The 22,683-nt window shown below is 45.6% G+C and overlaps 1 protein-coding gene across 7 annotated transcripts in view; it reads right to left on the bottom strand.

Annotated features, from left to right (window-relative positions):
• The window catches only part of Hth (Meis homeobox homothorax), a 570,441-nt gene that overhangs the window by 529,921 nt on the left and 17,837 nt on the right, over positions 1-22,683 (bottom strand). For all 7 annotated transcript variants that reach the window (XM_078179825.1, XM_078179826.1, XM_078179828.1 and 4 more), the window contains exon 3: positions 12,221-12,362. In XM_078179825.1, coding sequence (XP_078035951.1) covers positions 12,221-12,362 — 142 coding nt within the window. The remainder of the gene's footprint in view (positions 1-12,220; positions 12,363-22,683) is intronic.

Below are 22,683 nucleotides of genomic sequence, written 5' to 3'. Positions count from 1 at the left end.
AAAGACGATTACAGACACGTGAAAGTCCCGATAGCGGCCCCGAGCGCGGCGTATCGCGCCGATTAGATGTTGAACAGGCCAGGGGCGCCCCGAGTGACAGCTAATTGAGCCCATGCATATGTATAAAGCAATAGAAACGCCATTAATGCTACGATACTCCCGATTAAATATTCCAGATCGTCCATATTTATCGCGCTCGGCTCCGCGTGAATGGAGCGAAAATACATTTTCGTGTTCGGGATTCTCGGCTTCTTCCGGGCTGGCCGGCCGAATTCCGATCGCCTCTCGCCGGCGTAAAAATAAATCCGGCGCGAGAAGAAGAAGAAGCGGAATTTTCGAAACGGAAGAAAAAACTGGAGACAGAGCAGCGCCGCGGGAAAACAAATAGCGACGGGAGGGACAGGAGTGCTGGTCTTCGGGGATCACGGTGGCGGAGGTGGTCGGGTATACGTGTAACTTATCCGGCGGGGTAAAAATATTGTGCGATAATATTTAGAGAATGCTCTCGTTCCGGGCACCCGCCTCGCGTCTGTTTAGGACGAGCCGTCTAATGCAGAGGAGATCGTGCCGCGCGCGACGATCCTGCCGAGAGATATACGAAGCAGCTGGCTTCCGCCGATGTTGCTACAAGCCCTCTCTCTCTCTCCTTTCGGTTCGCTTCCCGATGCTCGCGGAAATTATATAATCCCTCCGTACACCAGGCTCCGCCGAATCGGTATGAAACGGCTCGCGAAGCCAAGGTGCGCTGTACAATGGGACGAGTGACTATTCTAGATGGAAAGGGGTCATGCCAGGAAATACCATATATCTTCCGTAATATGTATCCTTTTTCCCGAATATTTACTTAGAGTAATGACTAGACTGCGGATTTTATAAATCTATGCGAAATAACAAACACGGTTGAAGAATTTGAAGGTATCGTGTTTTTGCCAACTTGCTACGTTTATTAAGAAAAGATTTAAATGTCTATGTAGTTCCTGCATCTTATAATTAATGGAGACAACTTTTATTTCCGCATAAGCAACCGCAATATACTAATGGCGTACGTAATGATTAATAATACATTAATTACGTTAACTATGTAGACAGAAATCAGTGCTTAAAATGTACCAGTCCCATACTAATCACGAATTTGATACCGAACTTATTTTATAATATTTAAATATTTATATTATCTATGATTGTATAATTTGTATATATTTTTATATACAACAATTACACAGTTTATATCATTCACGTATGTATAATTATATTTATATAGCTTTAACGAGTGGTCGTATCGTAAAACTATTAATTCGAGGTCTAAAATAATAATTTAATCTGCTACGAGTAGGATGAAACAATGTACGATCTTTGCGCGCCTATTATAAAATGGTCATTTATCGCAACGTTCGCAGGCACAGCCCCGAAGAGTATTCCCGAAGAGCATCTCCGAGACGCGGAGGATTTTGTCTCCTCGCAGTAAAACGAATTGCGTGCCCTGTAAACTTTACGGCATCCTCCGGGCCCGAGGTGCCGGATCGCCCCGTGGAAATAGAGGCGGAATGGTACTTTCCTCCAGGCCGGGAAAGCACGCTATAAAACAATACAACAGCCTGTCGAACCGGTGGCCGCTTCGGTTGTTGCTACGAGCGTGTTCCGATGGTTCGAAACTCTGGAACGTTATAGTTGACTTCCACCGGGGGGAACCTTGACTTTTCCGATACCTGCGTCCTTGGTGACCCACGCCGTCGACCGGTCGTAAAACAAGACGGATAGGACGCGCGACCGACGACGATGCCGACGACGGAGTCGACCGATTCGCCGGGCCCGATGCGACCGGTGTTGTAAAGGGAAATTTTTCGTTTATGACGGTGGAGGGTGGCGTAATTGGTGCCCGCGGGAATGCCCATTGCAGATGGCATTCTACAGTTAGGGTAAAGCACACGGCGCATTCTTGCAGCAACGAGTGAAGATATTCGTGCATCGAATACGGGTTCGGATCCTATGGACAGCTGGGTCCATTCAATTCAGATGCTAATAACTTGGCGATCGATAATGGAGAATATATTCCTTAATTCTTCGACGCCTAATCGAATTGCAAGTGTACGAAGCAATTGTTTAGGGTAGCGAAGCCCGAAGCCTGAGACGCAACGAAAAGTGGCATTGATGCCACGAGTCCGTGTCGTTCAGCGGCTGCAATTTTCAAAAGGGATATAATCGTGATCTTTTAAAATGTATGAAATTCATGAAATTTATGAAATGCAACAAGCCAAGGATACTAAAAACTACGCATTTTATTTTGCTCCTGGTATTTTTCGATATTTCGACACCTTCTTTGTCAATGATCACTCTCGTAGTTCCTTAACAAGTCGTATAATATTCTAATCGTCTCGTGGACGCCTATGCAAATTCTCGTTCTTAAAATCAAGTAACTTTAGCTCCACATAAAATACAACTTCATTCGCTACCCCGATGGTTCCGAGTCGATAATTACTATATTAAGAAGGATAAAATTTCAGTCGAATGACTATTCCGTTCTTCTCCGAGGATCTTTAGCAGCTGTAAATGCATAACGATCGGCAGTGTAATTATGACACATCTTAAACCGCGAGCTAACGATGCAATAACATGATGCAATAACATGAACCGTTGGACAGTGAATGAAATGTTACGGGTAAATTACAAAAAAATTAGAGTGACGAGTCCCGTTCGAAGGAGAAAGGGAGCAAAGGGTGGATTACTTAGATCTCTAAGCTTGAATTTATTTAGTTATACTCGTTATACTTATCCGAAAAATTTCGGAATCTCTATTCGAATAACTTATTCAAATAAAAAATGGAGAATTATCCTAATAAAAAAATTTAGAATGACTCGAATAAAAAAATAATTATAACAATGCAATTGTTATACAGATAGAAAATTTGACTAAAACGAAATCAAATCGATAATTAATAGATAAAAATTGATTGGAAACAATTCCTATAGTGTCATACTCTGGTTAGAATATGTCACGACACCTTCCTGCATTTGATCGAAGAACAGCGTCGTCCAGATACATGCATGACCGACGTGGTGGCCAGCCAGCGTTGAGGCCATGGATGGCAGCGAACAGGAGAGATAACGATTGGAGGATCGCGCGATTTCGGTGCATAGTTTCGGCGCGGGCAGAGCCAGGTGAGAGAAGAGGGAGAAGACGATCGGCAGCAGCCGGACAGGTCAGCGGACAGACAATTCGTCGACGACAACGAGGAGCAACGCGACGAAGAAAACCGGTCCGCCGCCGTGGTGGCTCGCTCGCCGGTGGATAAGCTCGAGCGGAACGGGCTCCACGGGTAACTCCTCGGCGCGAGCTTCGCTCGGTTTCGTTTCGTTAATTAGCCTCGAATCGAGCAGAGAGCAGGGTTCGCGAGAGGCACCGATAGCCCGGTATCGGGTTCTGGATCGTTCAACCTGCCGCGGAATTCTCTGTAATCGCGTTTAATTGCATCGATTCGCGAGCGACCAATAAACCGGCCAATAAACCGGTGGTCTATTAAATTTTTCCCCCCTCGGCCGCGCTTCGAGATTCGTGAAACCGTCGACGCTCGCGACGGACAATCGAATCGAAACTTTCTCGTCGGTGAAATCGGGTGGCGGTAAACCGGGATACATCGACTTCGCGATCACGCTTCTCGCCGAGCGTCGAAACGGTCGTCGGCGCGGCCGGCCCGTCGTTATCGCGATTATGATAATCCGGCTGTTGCGCTTCTTTGCGCTCTCTACCTTGCGCGGCTGGGGACAGGTATCTCTTTTCGTTCCATTTTCGCTCTAAATCGAGCGCTACTTAGCGGCAAGAAATATGGAAAATCGCGGCCTCTCACCTAATAACTTCTCACCTGATAGTTTATATTGCAACCGCGCCGATCAAATGCATCATTAATCATTTCCCCTGTTATTACGTTTTTAGTTGATCGTATTAAGCCCAGCGAAATATCAGGCTACACAGTTGTTTTACTTCGCCTATTTCAGCATACAAGCCAGCCTATCAAATTAGTACTAGATTAAATCCAGGGTGCGGAGGAATCTCTGACCCTCCTTATAAAAAGCACTCTTTCTCTTTTAGCATTCTTTCTCTTAATATTGTTTGTACACATTTCGATCTCCTTCTAGCTCAGAAATGAAAAGCGATAAAAAAACGAATTACAATTAGCGAATTGCACAAAGGGGCGGAATGAAATGCATCAACATTGTTATGACTACCGTCACGGAAAAAAGAAGTTAGAGAAGTGCGTAAAAAGAGAAGAATAAACATGATCGTTATCGAAGATAGAAGGATCTCCCCATCAGTCATTCGAGTTGACAAATGAGTTAAAAATGGCTTTAGAAAATGCGTGCGAAGAAATTACCGCATACCCGAGGCGAAAGAAAATTAATAAAACCGTATATTGTTCGAAGTAGTTCATCGTAGATTCTCGTGACAAATAAGAATCGTGTAAAAGCCATAAATCGCAGGCGTACTCCGAACCGGGCAGACAACTCGCGCGTTCGCGCGCGCAGAAAAAGGCGAGCGCGTGGATTCATAGGCAACAGCGTGTCCACACCTTCGAGGTGGAAAAGCAGGTAGCGTGCGCGGAGGACACGGCCGTCTCTCGCGGTCCTATTAGTCAGGTTGTCAGTGTGGGGGCCAACGTTTTACAAGGGTTTAATGCCCCCGGAGGTGCATTCTAATTGCACCAATAAATCCCAACGGGTCCTTCGCCGCTCGTCTCCTTTCAAAGCTCGCTCTCTGCCGGGCTGGACGCGCGGAATTCCGTCGAATGGGCTATACACACGCCTACGTTTTCCGCTTTCGAACCTCCATAACGGTCGACGGTTATATTCTATTGGCCAGTGGCGGCTCAAAGGCTAGAACGGAACAAATGGAGAAGAAAGTTGCACGATGCCCCCGTGGGGACATCGGGGAACCTGTAGAACGAATTTCTGGAGCGCGATGTGCCAGACATCTTTGTCGGAGGTCGCAATTTTTGGACGGGCCTTTAAACCTTTACACTATAGCAAGCTATAGTAGAAGAATATATAAGTTAGTGGAGCGGGTGATGTGGAGTGATCAATTACTGTGCCTCTGCTTTGTTTTCGGGAATAATTAACTTTATCAAATAAGACTAATAAAATTTTTTCGTTAAAAAATATAGATGAACCAAACAGCAATTGATTACAATAGTCAACTATACTACTCTAGAGGAGACAAAACATAACTCATACTATTAGAATTATCTGTTTATGATCACTATGATCTCGCCTACTGTCCTTGGTGTTCAAATCATTGCACGCTGCGAGTCTTTGACCACGTGTCAGTCCAGACAGCACGCGATTCCGCAGGGGATGAAATGCTACATGGCGAACAAGGTATCCGTCATGCGAGGATACTACTTTTTTCGTGATCCCGTGAACCCGTTCTCCGTCGCATTCAAATTTCACGGGACAGAAGAAGATGGAGTGCGGCTCCGTAAAGGGGCACACGCGTGGAAGTCCACGTGGATTTGCATCGAGGATGCAACGCCGAACAAGGCGATTCCACTGGCTCGCGTCCACCTAGCCAGCAGGAGAACCCTTGAAAAACATCGGATCGGCACAAAAGAGCGTGGATGCTCTTTTCGAGGCGGCCGATTAATTTAGGCTCGACGGAGCGCAACGCGGCGCGCCGGGACGCCGACGAAAGCGAAATTTTCGCAGCGGAGTGCCTGCCGATGGGCACGAAAACTGGGACGGCCGATCCATCTGGTAAAAAAGGGCACAACAATGCGCGCGTAACGTGGCGCAGCGGGGCGCAGCGCGCGCTGCTACGTCGCTGCCAGTCGAAACAGACGGAGCCCGACAGAGAGACAGAGACAGAGAAAGTGAGAGAGAGAGAGAGAGAAATAGAGACAGAGAGGGAAAAGAGAGAGAGAGAGAGAAAGAGAGAGAGAAAAAGAGAGAAAGAGAGGCAGAGTCGGGGCAGCGCGCAAAAAGGGAGCGGAGACGGGGCTTGCGTGGAATGTATCGGGCCCCATAGGGCACACGATGCGTGGACCGCACGGGATAATGCCGGGCCCCATTGAATAGATCAATTTACAATGGCAGAAAATGAGCACCGCTCCACCGGCTCCGGCCTGCACCCCTTCTGCCCCCTCCTGGCATGGTTCGCCGCTTCTCACGATTCGACGGCGGTGGTGGTCACGCCGCGGCTGAGGCCACGCATGCGTTACCTGGCCGAGGCGCATGCGTCCGACCAAAAATTAAACGCGGAATAATCCGGATCTCGCGCGCGCCCGTCCCTTTTGTCGCGATCACGGCCCTGCGACGACCAATCCACCATCCACGGGGTGTAAAGGGGCTCCAATGAAGCCGACACGCATCCCAAATCGCCGCAAGAGGATTGTCACCTGTTTAGCTTTTCGAGGTCCGTCATCCGCTACTCACAGGGATCATTCTTGCTAAATCTCCACGAGAACATGATTAGAAGAGTGTTCCGTCGAATTTTTACCCCGCATTCGTCGTGCTTTTCTTTTGATTTCTTCTTTGAGATCTTCTAGTTGATCTAGTTTAGATCTTCTCCTGTTAAATCTCCTTTGGACAGACGTGTTGCAAATTTATACACAGAATATAACTCTCGCTTGTGTTTACCTTTGGTGGAATTGAAATACCTTTGGTAGAAGGAATTTCAAGTTTACCTACCACCAAGTCTAAACTTATATACTAAACATTTTTGACTCAGATATGGAAGAAAAATATTTATTTTAATAAAAATTCATTAATATATTTCCAGAAAAATCATTGCCTTTATTCTCCCAACGTGAATAAATGTTCTTCAGAATTATTAGCCTATATTGCCCGTTAGAATTTTTCAACTATATGTACACAGCTAAAACCAAAATGAATATACATATTTGCACGGAAGTCATTTTTTTAAACTTCTTTTCTATTAAAGTTGTTTTGTGCAAAAGTTATCTTTACATAGAGAGATATGTATATCAGGTTTGACAATTCTTATTCCACGATTTTTTAAATTATATAGACATCGAAAACCATTTAGTAAATTTATTCATCGAAACATACATTAATATAAAAATGAGCAAAAATCTAAATAAATTCAATACTGTAATTTGTATAAAACTACACAGACGAGTTTCTTGTAACGCACGGTATGGTTAGCGTTAATATCTTGCATTTATTAAACAATATTTATTTGTATTATTTATTTCTTGAAGTAAGAGGACAAAAGTTCAACGTAACAAACGTAAACCGCAGAAATAAAAGAATGTAGAACGTCGCGTGACATGCAAATGAAGTTACGTCAACTTAAAACTGTAGACATTGCTAAAGATCGATATTAACAATTATTCCAAAAACACGAAATGCAAATGTGATTTCTATTTTCGGGCGCTCTGTTATCTTGCGTGTCTGATGCCTTTCCTGCTTATAGGTTTTTTTATTCCCGCGTTTACGTCGGCGCTTCGTCAATTATTTTCACGCGCTTCGAAGCGCTGCAAGCGAACCCTCGCGTCCCTTGACCCAATTAAGTCGGCGTTTTAACGTTTCAACGGTGGCAGACAGGATCGCGTGGCGCAGATACCCCCCGATAATCCAGAATGTAATCCGTCCGCGAATCGTCCCGAGGACAACGCGCGTTTCCGAATGGGCGCGAAGAAAAATAAAACAGAGCGCGCTCACCGCCGCGACACCCTCGATCAAGATGCATTGTAACACAGGGGGCGTCCCCTCCGACAATTTGTTTACCCGCTCGAGGGTCGCGCGGTAATCTGAGAATTAACGCCCGGTGACACTTCCTGGCCGCGCGCTCCGAAGGATCCCTGTCCCGGAGACGATCCTCGCGGACGATAATCGCGCGCGCGAGGCGATGTTTCATCGTCGGCTCGCGCGACTCGTTAGCGGCAACAGAAATGAATTGCATCGATAATGCGGGTGATATACGAGGTCCGCGTAAAAAGGCAGCTGGCAAAAGGGAACAGACTGTCTGCCATCGCGATTTACTACGTTGCGATACGCAGCCCGGCTAGAGAAAACCGTCGCGAAGCAGTCGGGTGTCCTTCTTTATCCTACAACGGAGAGCCCCGTGCACACGGTAATCCTATGCGCCTTATTAAGATGCAAATGTCATGTCAATTTCGCAATTCTAACGGACTCTCTGCGAACGGTTCGCGGAGTTGTCTCGCGGCATAATGTCGACATGCCCGCGCGGATAAATAATAGAACGTGCAAGCGGCGTAACGAGAATGATCGCGAGAGAGTCGCAATGGTCGAAACTACCGATTTGCCTGCAGAAAAATCCCTCGGCACGAAAATAAACCAACGAGTCGTATACGCTCTAGGAGATATCGGCGCAGCCAATCGATATTTTCATTCGGCGTCAGATCTTTGAGACGCCGATCTGTCGAGGATCTAATCATAGACGTAGGGTGGGTCCGAATTCGTAGTGCAACCGATCAAGAAACGATTCTATGTGAGACGGGCATTGTTCGAATTTTCTCGAACGTTCATCTAAAATAATAATCTATACTCGAATATTTTATTCGAATAACATCGGAAATAATTCTCTAAATAATTATTCTTGAATGTTTTTAAGGAAAGGAATATGGAAGGAATAAATCAATGAACTATGAAAAAAGAACTAAATCTATCTATTATCTTTATTCGAATCGATCATTGTCCGGATGAATTTCTCCACGAATAAATTCTTATTCGAACGGAATCTTATTCAAATTCATTTTTGTTCGATTGTAAAGTAATCGAGTGTCATTCGCGTAAAATAAACATAAACAATAGAATAGAGTAACCGAATAAAAAAGAAATTAAGACAACGGACAGTGAAAAATTTGGGCAGCTGAACGAAAGAGTCTGCGCCCCGAATACGTCCAGTCATTGTTATTCGATCTGTTTCACGATCCATCCGGATCGGTTTGGTGGCGTCAAGCGACGCGCACCGTGCCGCCGTTCAATTTCTGGAATCTATCAAACGTGCGATGCGTTCAAATTGAGCCGCGGACCACCAACCTCTGCTGTCTTATCGTACCTCGCGCCAAGGCTTAACTCTTATCGTTATCTTGGCATTGCGGTGTTGGAAGCAGTTGCTACTGTGTTACCGATGCTCTATATTTAGATATTACGATCGGCCGGAATCGCTTTAGAGCCCGGTCTCGAGGAAAGAAAACGCAGAAAAGGGATCGACAGAGAGAGAGAGAGAGAGATTTCCCCCGGCTACGAGACGTCGACGCGCGTCTTCATTGCGGCTGTTTCAACGGCCGCGCGAACAGGTTGCCGTTTCTTTATATTTCCTGGACACCTGATCGCAAATGACTTTTGTGCCGTTCACGATCGGCAATCGGAGCCCGCGCTGATCCTCCGTTGATGATCGCTGCCAGCGTGTTGTTTCACTCTAGCGCCGAACACGTGGCAAACTATCGGTAAACTGGTTTCTTGCTCCTTTTTCGTCTACCCGCGCGCTTAGAGCCCATTCGACGCGGAACTTTCTCGCGATAAAAACGCTGCCTTGTTTAACGGCTCCGTGGTCTTTTAAATTTTATTCCGACGCGAATCGCGCGCATCTCGCGTTCGGCTCGATTTCACGCGATACAGGATCGTTGTTGCTAATTATACGATCTGCAAATAAAGGACATCGGTATCTCTAGTATCAGCGATACCGCCGTCGGCTGACTCGTGCGAATTAATTTCTTCTACGAACGCGCTTCGGCCGCCTCGTCACAGCCGTGTGTATGTGGGTGACCGAATTATCGACGCGAACTGAAAAATTCGAATTCATTTGCAAGCTAATCTATTTTATCAAGATTCGCAACACGAAAGAATGTCGAAGATGCCGTTGATGCCGTTGATGCCGTACAACGTTATTTTGCAATTTTAATTTAACCAGTTTGCCGTCTTCGATGAGTAGACTCGTTGTAACGGATAGACACGACGAAAGCAACTATCTTTAATTACGTATCTATAATTATCGATAATTACCTATCATATAAAAATGTTACATTTAAGTAAAACGTGACACGTACAACGTAATTACAGCGACTTGCACACCATTCAAAAAGAATACAACAGCGAACTGGTTAATTAAATTGAAATTATGCAACTTGCTTCGAGATATCACTACTTTAATTGCTTGTATACGCTAAGTCGGAATCGAACGGTTCCGTTTCAGACGTGTAAGATAGAAAATCAGTAAATCACGGTTTCTATGAATTTATGAAAACGACGAGTAGGTATAATTAAAAGCAATGACAACATTGAAAAAAGTAAGAACGTTCATGTATTAAAATGATTCAAGAAAAATAACGAAACACGCGATTGTGTTCTACGTCTTATAACCGATGCAGACAATTTTTATTCTGCATAAAGAATCCGTAGTTTAGTAATTAGACGAACATTAACGACTTCTTGCCTTCGAATTGAAGTTGCTGCATCGACCGCTGAACAAGGTGCGGAATTCGCGTCTTCGGGATCGGTAGTGAGAAGTCGTTCCGACGATGTTAGTTTCCCAAAAGGAGGACCGACAATAAATGTTTATGCGTGCAGATAATTCCGCTTAGTCTTCGCAGGGTTAATAAGAATCGGGCAATTAGACGGCCAAAAGGGAGAGCCCGGTCGCCGTGGTACAATTTTATGCGAAGATAACCAGGGGAACGAGCACGGCCGGGTATTTACCTCCGCGATACCCGCAGCCGCAGATATCCCTCAATCTAAATGTGCTGCATTCGTTTGCATCGACTAGCCGCGCAAAGAGCCCACCAAGGCAACATTTTTATCGTCCGTCCTGTCGGGCTAGAACTCGGTTCTTTGTGCACGCGCGCGCGCGCACTCGCGCGGTGAACGCCGGATGCCTGTTCCACGGGTGAAATCGTTCCGCGATCACGTGAAAACCGGCACGGCGCGCACGGCTGAAAAATCGATCAATTCTTTGAAGCGACGAGTCGCCGCGCGGCCGCCGATCCGGTTCCATGGAAGGTAAACGAGGAAACTACGCCGGTGTTCACAGAGGTGGTATATATACCTGTGAAAACGTGCTCCCGAAACGATCCACCCGGGCACTGTTTAGGTATAGAGCAGACGGCGAAACGGTGGGTTTTTAAAAGAGCCGAATCGTTTCGCGGCGCATGGCTCGCGTATAGGTTCTCCGGTTACCTACGCGTGTCCTTGGGAGGACTCGCCTCAGGTGAGCTGCCCGGGGAGAGCGAGAAGTGAGAGAAGAAAAGAAAAAGACGAGCCGAACGAAGAAAGGGGACTCTCCCGACGCGAGCGAGCCGTCTTCTTCCGGCTCTGTATTGCGAACCGATCCTCGAGGATTCCTATTCTCGGCCCTGACAGCGAATTCGACGCGAGCCCGGGGATTATTCGGTTCTCGTACCCGAGAAATCGCTCCAGCCTCTCGTCGGTTTTCCGTGAGCGCTTCGAGCAGCGATCGTCGCACCTTGCAATTTGAAACGGAATAACTTTTTTCAAATTGGACGACATGATTTTTTGGAAATGTTAGAAATTAACATACTTTTTCATTTGATAATGTAAAAATAATTTTAGAACGTGATATGAATACGTTCCAGTGGTGCCTCAGTTACCACTCGAGTGCAAAGGGTTAATTTTTACTTGATATCCACTGAAATGCTTGTCGAATTTTACCCACTCTCTTTACTTTGCATACTTGATTTAGTACTCTATAAATCACTATAACTTTAAAGTCATACACTGATTAATCAACGTTTGCTCGTTTCATTAACAGCCACACAATGTTGTGCCATTTCTCTCTCTACTATAATTAACGCTGAACCTACCAAACCGGTCGAAATGACCGTTCTCCCCTTTTCTCTATTAAAATTGTTCAAATTGCGAAGACTCGTTCATTGGAAATGATTCAATCAATTTCTTAGTTCAAGCGTATATTACAATAAAAATGGAGAAATCTGTAGAGGTCAATTCCATCTTCTCAAGGTTATACAGTAATACTTTCAGTACATAAGGAGACGGTGTATATAGCAATTGTTCAATGTTACTCCTTCCATCGGAGTAAATTCCTGTTATTAGAAATTGCAAATTCGTTGTTCCACTTATCTAAAGAGACATTTCCCTGTTCGTCTCACGATCTCTTGCCCTCCGCTGTAAATAACTGACGCGAGCAACCGCGCGCGCGTTCGAGAATCGTTCGACCGAAAATCCCGATCGAAGCCAAGAGATCAAAGGAAACCGTGTCACGCAGCCTTACCTGTTTGGAGAAGACAGCGATGTCCTCGTTGAAGCTCTCGGACGAGCATACGTCTCCGCCGGCGACACCAGGCTCGCGCGGCGTACACGTTGCGAGCTCGCACTTCTCGAAGATTAGCGCGAGAAGCGGGAACAGGGGGTGTCTGTAACAAAAAAAAGAACAGTCAGAGATGCGGAGAACCGTGTAATTCATATATCGATATCAAGTATCGCGGTGCAAACGAAAAGCGTCGCGAGTTTCTAAACTGAACTACGGACACGGGAATTCGTCTTCGAGGCGGTTTATCCGGCAGTCGGCCGGCGATATCGTTGATTAAAACACGGTCAAAGACGCGGATGCGCGGAGGAAACGGCGAGCGCCAGCGAACGGGATCCGTTTGTTCGAAGAAGAAACGTGTCCTCCGCGGCCAGAGAAATAAATTGCCCGGCGTTATCCCCTTCGCAGCAGCATTCTGTGGATTCTGAGGCTTTAATTGCCCGCCGATTAGAAGATACGCGAGATCCTCGAGATACCTCTCGCATCGGGGAATAAAGAGATACGCGGATATGGTTAAAGCGTACAGTCTGTCGCAGGTGTACGTTGAAACGTTTCAAGGGGGACGCCGAACGAAACTTGAAACGTTCTAACGTCGATGCAGTGTGTGCCGTTCCAATAATATCTTAACCAGTTGCGAGGATACCGCTGCCTCGATAAACGTTCGCAGAAATGGTACCCGCGTTCAAACTATTCGACCGCCAGTAACCTCGGACATTTTATCAAATTTAAGTATTTTACTTAATCGAATTAACAGTGAATGATCGGATCAATTACTTTCCCAACGTTATTACTTTTTGCGAGTCCCACCGAGAATTATGAAGGTGTAATGGATAAGCGCGGGCATTGATTTTCAATTTCCAGACTCTTTTATAGTAGATGAGTGAACCACTGATAGGTCAGACGTCTCGTTCAAAAATGACCGTTTAGTAACGTTCGTCATTTTTGCACTTCGATTAAATTTTGAATGGAAATGGATAAAACGTTTACTGTAAATGTTGTGAAGTTTATAATAATATTATTGTAATAAAAATGGTAAACGGCAGCATTGTCGTCCTTTTGCGCGTAAGTTTAACGGTAATTCAATTTTCATTTCTGCATTGTTCAGTTGAACAGCCAGAAAGTATAAATTAGAAGCTTTTGACGGTGAAAGAACTACGAATAATGCCTGGAGTCACTGGGACGATGCACTTGCGACTCGTAACGAGTAGAGATCACCGTCAACCCTATCAATTATGCAGAACAATACTGGAAAATATGAGGACGACGGATGGCTTGCCGCGCAATGCAAAATGCTTCCGTGAATGTAGATAGGTTCGCGCTATCTTTTTGCGAAAGGTTTATGACGGGGTCAGAGCTCAATTGAGGCCTCGTCGTAAACCATGTGCACTCCTAGGCTGGAATAGGTTACTAGGTCATTTGGAACAGCTGAGCGCGATCCAGTCCTTTGGGTTTCTGTATCTGTATGCGTGGACTAACCTCGTTATTAGTGCATCTCGAATTTCAACAACTAAAGAGCCCCGAACACTCGCATTGATATTTTGCATCGTAGTTCCATCGGCGAATCAGTTTTTCTATGTCCTCAAAAACATCAAGCTGTTATTACTGTACTGCAAATTTTATACATTCCTGATCAAACTGAGCAAAAATATTACTAGAAAAATTCGACAGATTATTCTGATCTTATTAAGATTGTTAAAAGAAGAAAAAAATCTCTAACTGGCTACTGCTTTTTAGAATTAATTTTGATTTTGTACAAAAATCCACAGTCGGGTTATTATTGTGAAACCAGGTTAACAGATTTACTGTCTCTTGAAATGTCTCGCTGCATATTTGGAACATCCCTGTGCGGAGGTATCAATGTGCCTTTCTTGAAACAAGAACGGCGGCCTCGATTACCAAGGTAAACTTGATTATTGTTGTCGAACGATTGTAATTAATCATATCGGACGCGCGATTGATTTTTACTTATTTAGTGAACGACCGGTGCGGAGATTTCTACCGAAAAAGGACGCGAATGTTTGCTTCTAGCCTTCCGAACCTTGGGACCAACCTGCCGCGGTCCGACGGCAAGCAATCATTCCCGCGGCCACCAATTTGTCGATCGAATTCCACGTTCGTTGCCCTTAATTTCATTTCTCATACGTTGCCATTTGTCGAGATCGTGCCACCGAGGCCGGCCGGTTAATAAAATAATTTCTCAAAACGTTCGCGTTTCCGAGAATCGTTGTTAACAACTTTCTGCAAATTTACATGTTCATAGATTACTTGACACAACGTAGATCGAAGGTAGAATACACGTTATCGACGAATACATTCGCGACGTCGCGAACACTAAGAAACTAATTAGTGTTTACCGGAAATTTCAGTCCGATAATGTCATTTAAAGTTTCAATACTTTGAGATATTCCTTTCGAGACGTATATTTATCAAAAATGTTCGTTGAAAATTACCACCGCGCTGACAAGACGTCGCAAGCAGTGACCAAGATTATACCGTACAATAAGTATTATTAAATGTACGAACAATTTATTATTTTCCTTCGCTTTGCGAACCGACTGAAATTTCCAGCACGTATCGTCTTTTGTCTAACGGTTTTGGATCATCATGTAACCATAGAACGAAACAGATACAAGCTCTGGAATCCCGTAGAGGCTAATTAATTACCCGTGTAACTCCGGCAACATTGTAGTCCGTTATTATTGTAACAATGTACGTGCAATCGTGTTTTGTGGCTGCCAGCCCACGAGTTCATCCAACGATACGGTAATCAAAATTGCACTGGCATGGTACGCGCAAGTAATTGGCGATTATTCGGTCCGAATCGAAAAGAGGATTTTATTAAAAAGACGCGAGAATATTTTGTAGACGTTTGTACCGCGGCCGAGCGAACGCGTGTTACACACGGGCCACGGTTGCCGCGGTATTAGGAGGATCACCGGATAAGATAAGATTAGCCGGTGCTGGTGCAACCACGCTGCAACTAGGGGACTACACTTGTGATTTAAAGTAAGCGAACCTCGACCGAGCCACTCGAAAAGCGAACGCGTTATAATTCATTTGTCGGTGGCGGCACAGCGCGTCGATTCATCGGGAAAAAATGTTGTTTTGGCGATTCGTTCGCTGATCAGAATCTTCGAGAACTCTTAAAATAATATAATCTTTGTCATTGTATATTCTATTTTAATAACCGAGGCGATTACAAATTGGACTCGAAAGTCAGGAATGCTGAAGTACTTGCGAATAAATTAAATTAAGACGTCAGAAATATTCAGGTGCTAATGAACAGATTGAATCGAGAAATCAGGCATACTTAAAGTGTTCACGAACGAATCAAATTCGAAGATTAGATACCGGTTGAATTGTTAAATTGTCAAACTGTAAAATCAGAAATGCTCAGGTGGTTCCAAACAATTTCAGAATTAGAAATACTGGTGCTAGATTTAATAAAAAAAATCAAGAGTACCCAGGTTCTTACAAACTAATCACTCAGGAATACATAGAGATTCCTCGTGAGTCACCGGCACGATACCCGAAATCGTGCGACGACAGTAAATTCAATGCCGGACAAGTCGAAATCGATAACGCCGCGAAACTGTCCAATACCTTTTGGCTCGATAAGAGAATCGTTTCATACGGAATGAAACTCGAGCGGAGTAAAATGCGGCGGAATGCATGAACAATTTTTTCGTCTCGCCGCACGGTGAGCCGCGTTAATTAATCGACCGCCGCGGGCCCGTATAATCGTCAAATTAACGAAAATAATGCCCCCGGAGGTGGGGGGAACCGAGCGATTTCGCGGTGGCGATGCAGCGGGACTAAAAAAGAATTGGCCGGCCTTCGAAAATCGTTCTTCGCGGCGCGAAAGAAATGTTTATGTGTCCTTAGAGGTCTCGAGACGAATCATCGAAGAAACGGTTCGGGAACCGGGACTCGCTCGGAGGTTGTGTGGTAGCGCTATGGGGGCCGGGGCGTTGTGTACGCATGGTAGCGGGTCGCGTCTCGCGGTGTGGCAGACATAAAACGATTCGGAACGAATTTCGACAAATTGACGTGGCCGCCACGAGCAACGACTCTCTGCGAATCGAGCCGAGCTAACGGACTCGACAAAAAACCCTCCCTTGCCCTCCGCTGCTGCCCCCTCTCCCCCCTTCCTCTTTGCCGACGAACCGTGGACCTCGCCCCGCCAACCCCCGTAGCCCTTTCCAAACTCGGTTTTCTCTATGGAACATTTTATGCGTTCGGTTGCATCTGCCGGCGCAGTATGGGATCAGAGACACCCAAAAGCGGTAAGCGGTACCGTTTTGTACGGAAAAAGACGGTATGCTGTTGGTTAATTTAACATCCGTGTGCAACATTATTTTTGTTCGTTTTTTATTAGGTAGTTCTGTAAGAAGCCGGTCTAAAAGTTAATGGAATACAAAATTCAAGAATTCCTTTTTGAAATGCACAACAATATTAGAATTTATATTCCTCAAATTATATTTATATTATCAGAATTCATTATTCATAAACGTTAATTTTAATTTCTTTTAATTTTTAATTCATTATTCATAAGTGTACAGTAGTATACACGTATTGAAGGTATATACAAATTGAAGGTAAATTGGCCTTCAGACCTCCATATTTAATAGTTTTATTTTATAATCATAATTTAATTTATAAGTGTTGTTAAAATATGAATTTTATTTATTATACTAGTTGATAAGACCTCGCATATAAAAATCCATTGTAAAAACTAACAAAAATCAGCAGTAACTATGTCATATTATTAAGAAAATATCCTTTACCGCGTTTGAGTATTTTAGGTAACGTTGTTCAAGATGCGAAACACGCGAAAGATTCATCGGAAGACGGTCGTCGAGACATCAGGCGAGGAAAACAAGGGAACCGACTTGTCGCCCGCGATATACCCGTTTTACGAATATCTGGTAATTAAAGCAGATTTAATCGATTATTTGTTTTAGTTGAATACGTAATGGATTTCAGACGTTGATGTATTCGCGCGATACATCAGCAATCTGAGGCAGGTTCTTCAAAGATTGATGACATCGATTCCGATTACGTCGCGGGCAACGGAGCGACGTGTTTTAAGCAGCTATAAATGCCCACATGATTGCGCACACACGCACCGCATACGCAAACACAAACACAAAAGCAGAGGCGGCACTAAAAACGAAGGGAACAACGAATCGAATATTCAACAAAAATTAATGCACGCAGCGGCGTGGACTAATTAGCGACGCGGAGCGTTACATACTTACCGAAACGCTAACGTGTCCGCATAAATATTTTTTAATTAAAAGAAACGTTTCCACTTTCGTTTTCGGTTTGATAATCCACCGTCCCTCGTTACTTGTCTTCATTAAGACGCGAACGTCGAGGGCTCGTTAAGCCGGGAGAGCAACGCGTCCAGCGAAATTTGTAGGACCGCGCGTAATTGGCGTGTACCGGTATTCGAGGAATTCGAAAAATTACGGGGAATTCGAGAGCCCGATTGCGTTTCTATGGTAAAAATCGCCTGGCGCGGTCGGTTTCCCGCGCAATCAGGAAAGCCGGCAGATTACGGGGCCCGTATGAATGGTGCTGCGTTTTAAGTGCACGTTCCTTAAGCGGTCGCGGTGCAGCAAAGTGCAACGTCGATGACAAATGACGGGTCGAAACGAGGTGTCAGACTGACGGGACCGCAGAAGGTAATGATATGATTGTCCGATGGACGCGAAGCGGAGAACGTTTGTGGTTTTGCGGTTTCCGCCCTCGACTCGACGCTCCTCTAACCCCTTTCCCTTGCCGACCCTTTTTATTCGTGGCTATCAGCAATTTAACACTACGATTGGAAGAATCGATGCGATCTGACCAGTATTTTAATTTTTCAATCTTCATCCTTTCTCTCTATCATATATATCTATATTCGTCCACCCTTAGGGTTAATCACCCCTGAGAATGGCCCCCCTGTGACTGATTTATTGCTTCCGCATAGACTTATCTATACCGTCATTTTCTCTTCTGACACTCTGCATCGTTTATGTTTTGACATACCTGCTCGGCTTTGCAGAAATCGTGTTCTTTTCCTTCTCGAATCCCATAGCATTCTCTACCTTCGTTTTGCTGGGTTAGTTCTAAACAGCAACGTTTAGGCTTCTTTAATACAGCGATACGCATAATTACAGATTCGAAGTAGCTTTTACGTTGTTATCATTAGCTCCTACTCAGATTCATTTGAAATTTACTCGTTACTGTTATTAACAACGAAGACGGTACTGTTATAAAGTTTGGCAGCCATTTCGGGAGAGCTCGCCGAGATTAACGAAGCGCGCGCTAATCGGATTGTCCCATAAATTTCGCGAGAGTGGATGGCAACGTGAACAGACTGTAACGAAAACGACTGTAATTTTAATAACCGACATGTAAATGGCGGATCGATCGCGATAGTAAGTATCTACGAATAGTCGTCCGAGGATTGAAGCCATTAGCTTGATTGAACCGTTTCTCTGCTAGTGAAAGTTCCCGGCGTAATTAGTGCCGAATATCGAACGGGCGAGAGAGGAGTTCGAATCGGTTAAGAGGAGATTATCGAAATCGATTCGGCGCGATCGAACGTAACAAGAACTATCCGGGACGCGTGGTTTCTTGGGCAGACGCCGCGATTAATGGGTACATTGTTCGTTATCGATCACCGACGTTCTACACGGATGCAAAAAACGGAAGACAGATTGCTCGCGTGGTTCTCTTGCTGTTTTCAGCTGTTTCTTTTTTCTCTCTCTCTCTCTCTCTCTCTCCTCGCCGGCCGGCAGAAATACTGATTAACACCGGCGTTAATGAACACCGAAGCTGAATTAAAATATCGAAACGCGGCGGGGCCACGCCACCGGGAACCCGGTGAAAGCGAGAACTCCGGCCCGCGTATCGGTTTTGCATGTTAATTTTATCGCGGTTGAAATAAAAACAACGGGAACGTGCGGCGCCGATAATAACCGATAAAGGTGTCGGCCTGAGAATCGCCGGCCGATATAACACGTATTTATCGAAAACCGCGTGAAATCGACTGGCCGATCCGACCGACAATCTACCAGTTAATTCGCCTCTGCGCGCTACGGTCGATCTTAAAACTCCTCGCGTGTTTTTCCGCGAGCGTTGTATCTCTGCCGCTTGGACCATGATCGACCGACGGCGAGCACGTGGTACGGACCGCTGCGAATTCGATTCGCGGCATGTAAACGGAAGTGATTAATGTACGAGAGCCGAGTTCTAATAAATTCTACGGTATTTCCATAAACCTACTTCTAATTCCGCAATCGGCTCGCTTTTCCCGATCGCGGCGTGGAACCAGAAAAAAAAAAGAATCAGAAATTCCATGGCTTTCTCGAGCCGTCTCAATTACCCGCGAAGGGAAAACGCGAGCGTGTCGGTTGGCCGCCAAATAAAACGCGTGTCCGAGATCCTGTTTTCCCGGCCGGCTGTCCGACTCTGCGAGCACGGCGCGGCGTGATGTAATCGAACCGGCGCTCGACCAATCGGTTCCATTAAACAGTGCATTAATATTCATTACTCGCTCGTCTGCTGAAACGTCACGCTAATGCACTAATTATCGTCGATCAGAAAAATAGAATATTAAACGCGCAGCAACGCCGCGCCGCGCCGCGTGTGTGCGTGCGCTCGAATCGAATATCCGCCGCGTTCGCGCGCACCTTTCGGTTTCTTCGGAACACGCGCGAATCCGCTCCGCGACGATCCGCGCGCAGCTCCGCGACGCACCACGCAGCTCCGCAACGCTCCGCACCGCTTCGCAACGCTTCGCAACGCTTTGCTCAGCGCCCCGTCCGGGCACGGAGCGCTTTGCGTAAGACGTCTAATCCATAAGTGACTCGGCCAATCATACTCCTTGCATAAGGAACCGAGGTCCCCGTGATTGGCAGATTCGCCTGCCTGTTACGTCTCCGCTTCGCTCGGCTTACGTAAAACCCTTCCGTGCGGTCGCGGAATCGGCAAGAATCGCTGCGAGCAATCTTTCCCCCCCGTCCTCCCTTTCTCGCTCTGCCGCCACGTTCGCAGAGTGGAATTGATTTTTCGACGATAACGCGCGCTTTTAATGGATTTTGTTAACCCCGTGCACCTAGGATTTCTTTCGCGAAAGCACTCACCGTCGGCCACTTTATCGTTGCTCGCTCGAACAGGATAAATAAATAGACGGTTCTATTTCATGTGTGAGTCCAGCCGCGCGTGTTGGATAGCGCTTCGCGCGGGCAGTGTGCGCGGCCACGGATATCGCGGAGCAGTGGAGGAGATACGAAAATGGTAATGAACAGACTTGCGGATTTTTATGCAACAGAAAAACTGTCTACGTTAATCGGAAGATACAGGTGTAGCGCGGAGACGCTCTCGCTTCTTAATCATTCTCGTAAGTTCAGGTAAAGCGACGGTATTGCCAAGGATTATAGATGTTTTTACTGCTCTGTATTCGATCTACTGTTACATCGATAAAATCTGCATTCGAAGGAACAGAATACATATTCTAAATACGTATTTGAATATTCCTCGACCGGTTAAACAAATACATTGATATGTTTATCTGGTGCCCGCTTTAATTAAATTAACCTATGTAATATTTCTGATCATTCAAGAAAGGAAACTTTAAACGTGTAAGATCAATTCCAAATAAGTAAAAGCTAATAAATGGAATTACGTTTGAAACTTTATGAAGTAGTATATTTTCGATCGATTTATTGTATTTAATTGTAATCATTTTATAGAAAAAGAAGATAATTTGCATTTATTATATCACGACATTTATATGAATGGAATAACATTTACGCCTCGCAGATTATTGCTGGAAATCTTCGTCGCGAGTCATAATCGTCAAATTACAGCAAAGAGTTAAAACACACGGAGAAGTGGCAAATCGGTAGATAAAAACAATAGTATAGATAATTCACGGTATCGAGCCGCCCACTCCGTCAGTGAACCGGCACAACTGTCCGTCTTCCGCCGGGAAAAATCACGATTTCCCAGACGCGACGGACGAATCCGTGTAGAAAAAAAAAAGTCCCATAAAAGTGTTGTTCAATTTATCGGACGAGCGGGATCGCAAAAAAGCAGGATGGAAAAGAAACTGGAATAATTATGCAGTAGAAAAAGCCGAGCGTAGTACAACTCATTCCGTGTCACAATTACACGGTCGCTTCTAGCTCGAAGGGAATCATCGAGAGACACGACAGGCCGCGCCGCGGCCGCGTCTCGCCGTCACCGGGACAGAATATTCCAGCGATTTTCCAACTGGAAAGCGATAAAATAAGGCGCATTACCATTCGCGGGCTGGGGCCATCAATCGTCCGGGACTAGCCGGATAAATCAACGCGGGGTCTCTGCGAGCCGAGGGACCCAGTTCGACGGCGGGGGACTACTCGCGAGGAAAACGACGACGGGTCTCGATTTCACCTGGACGACTCAATCGGGCCGGGCCGGGCCGGGCCGGGCCCGGGGTAGCGAGCGTACACGATCGGTCTGTAAACACGAGTTTATCAACTGCGAACGAAATGAACGGGCACGGAGCTAAACGCCGCCTCGGAACGGCCCTCTCCTCCGGCTCTCCTCTCCTCTCTTGCTCCAGGGACCGTTCCGAGAAAGTGCTGGAATCCGCTCGGGGTTCGGCCGGGGCACACGACGAGTGGACAAATTACAGGGTGCGCGAAATAATGAGGCTCCCGTTCTAGGATGTGTGCACCAGAAATCGGGCCATCTCGCGGTTATAAATCACACGGAACACGGCCGAAGCCGCTTCGTAAAACGGCCAATTGACGAGTTTCTGCCCCGGCTCGGACGAAGCGTGCCACAAGGCACACCGGGCCCGACCATGTCCGAGACCGTCTCCGCGACGCTGATCTTTTCTTACCTTGCAGATCCACCGCGATGTATCGTATACGACGTCCGGATTACCGATAAACTCGAACTTGAAACCCAACGCGATGCTCCGAACAATTGGAGAACGCTCCGGTGACCTTATCTGGGCGTCCAGTGCACCGAGATTTGGCGTTTTCGAGATAAAAATAGACTCGATAATCGAACGCGTGCTAGGCAATCCAAAGAAAGAAAATGGTAATCCATAAAATTGACGATTCGACCACGTTACCATTTTGATTTTTCAATTAGGATAGCCATTTTTTTGTGGGACGCCTAATTGTCAAAATATGAGAAAATCGGTCATCCTTTAATTTTGTGCAATCCTCAGTAAAAGTTCGAAAGAAAAGTTCAATTTGATAAATGTAAAGTTAATTGGTCACATCCCGCAGCAACCGGTTCCACCACCCTATATTGCATAAGTTCAATGCGATTGGTAATACTTTTTTCCTTGTCCTTACGACACAAAATAGTAAACGGCAGCGGAACTTTTTTATGGACGTTACTTCACGACCTATGCAAAAGAACTCGTAAAC

This window comes from Augochlora pura, chromosome 4, assembly GCF_028453695.1.
Source record: "Augochlora pura isolate Apur16 chromosome 4, APUR_v2.2.1, whole genome shotgun sequence".
NCBI lineage: Eukaryota > Metazoa > Arthropoda > Insecta > Hymenoptera > Halictidae > Augochlora > Augochlora pura.
The sequence above is the reverse complement of the archived record's forward strand: the minus strand, read 5'-3'. Positions and strand labels throughout refer to the sequence as shown.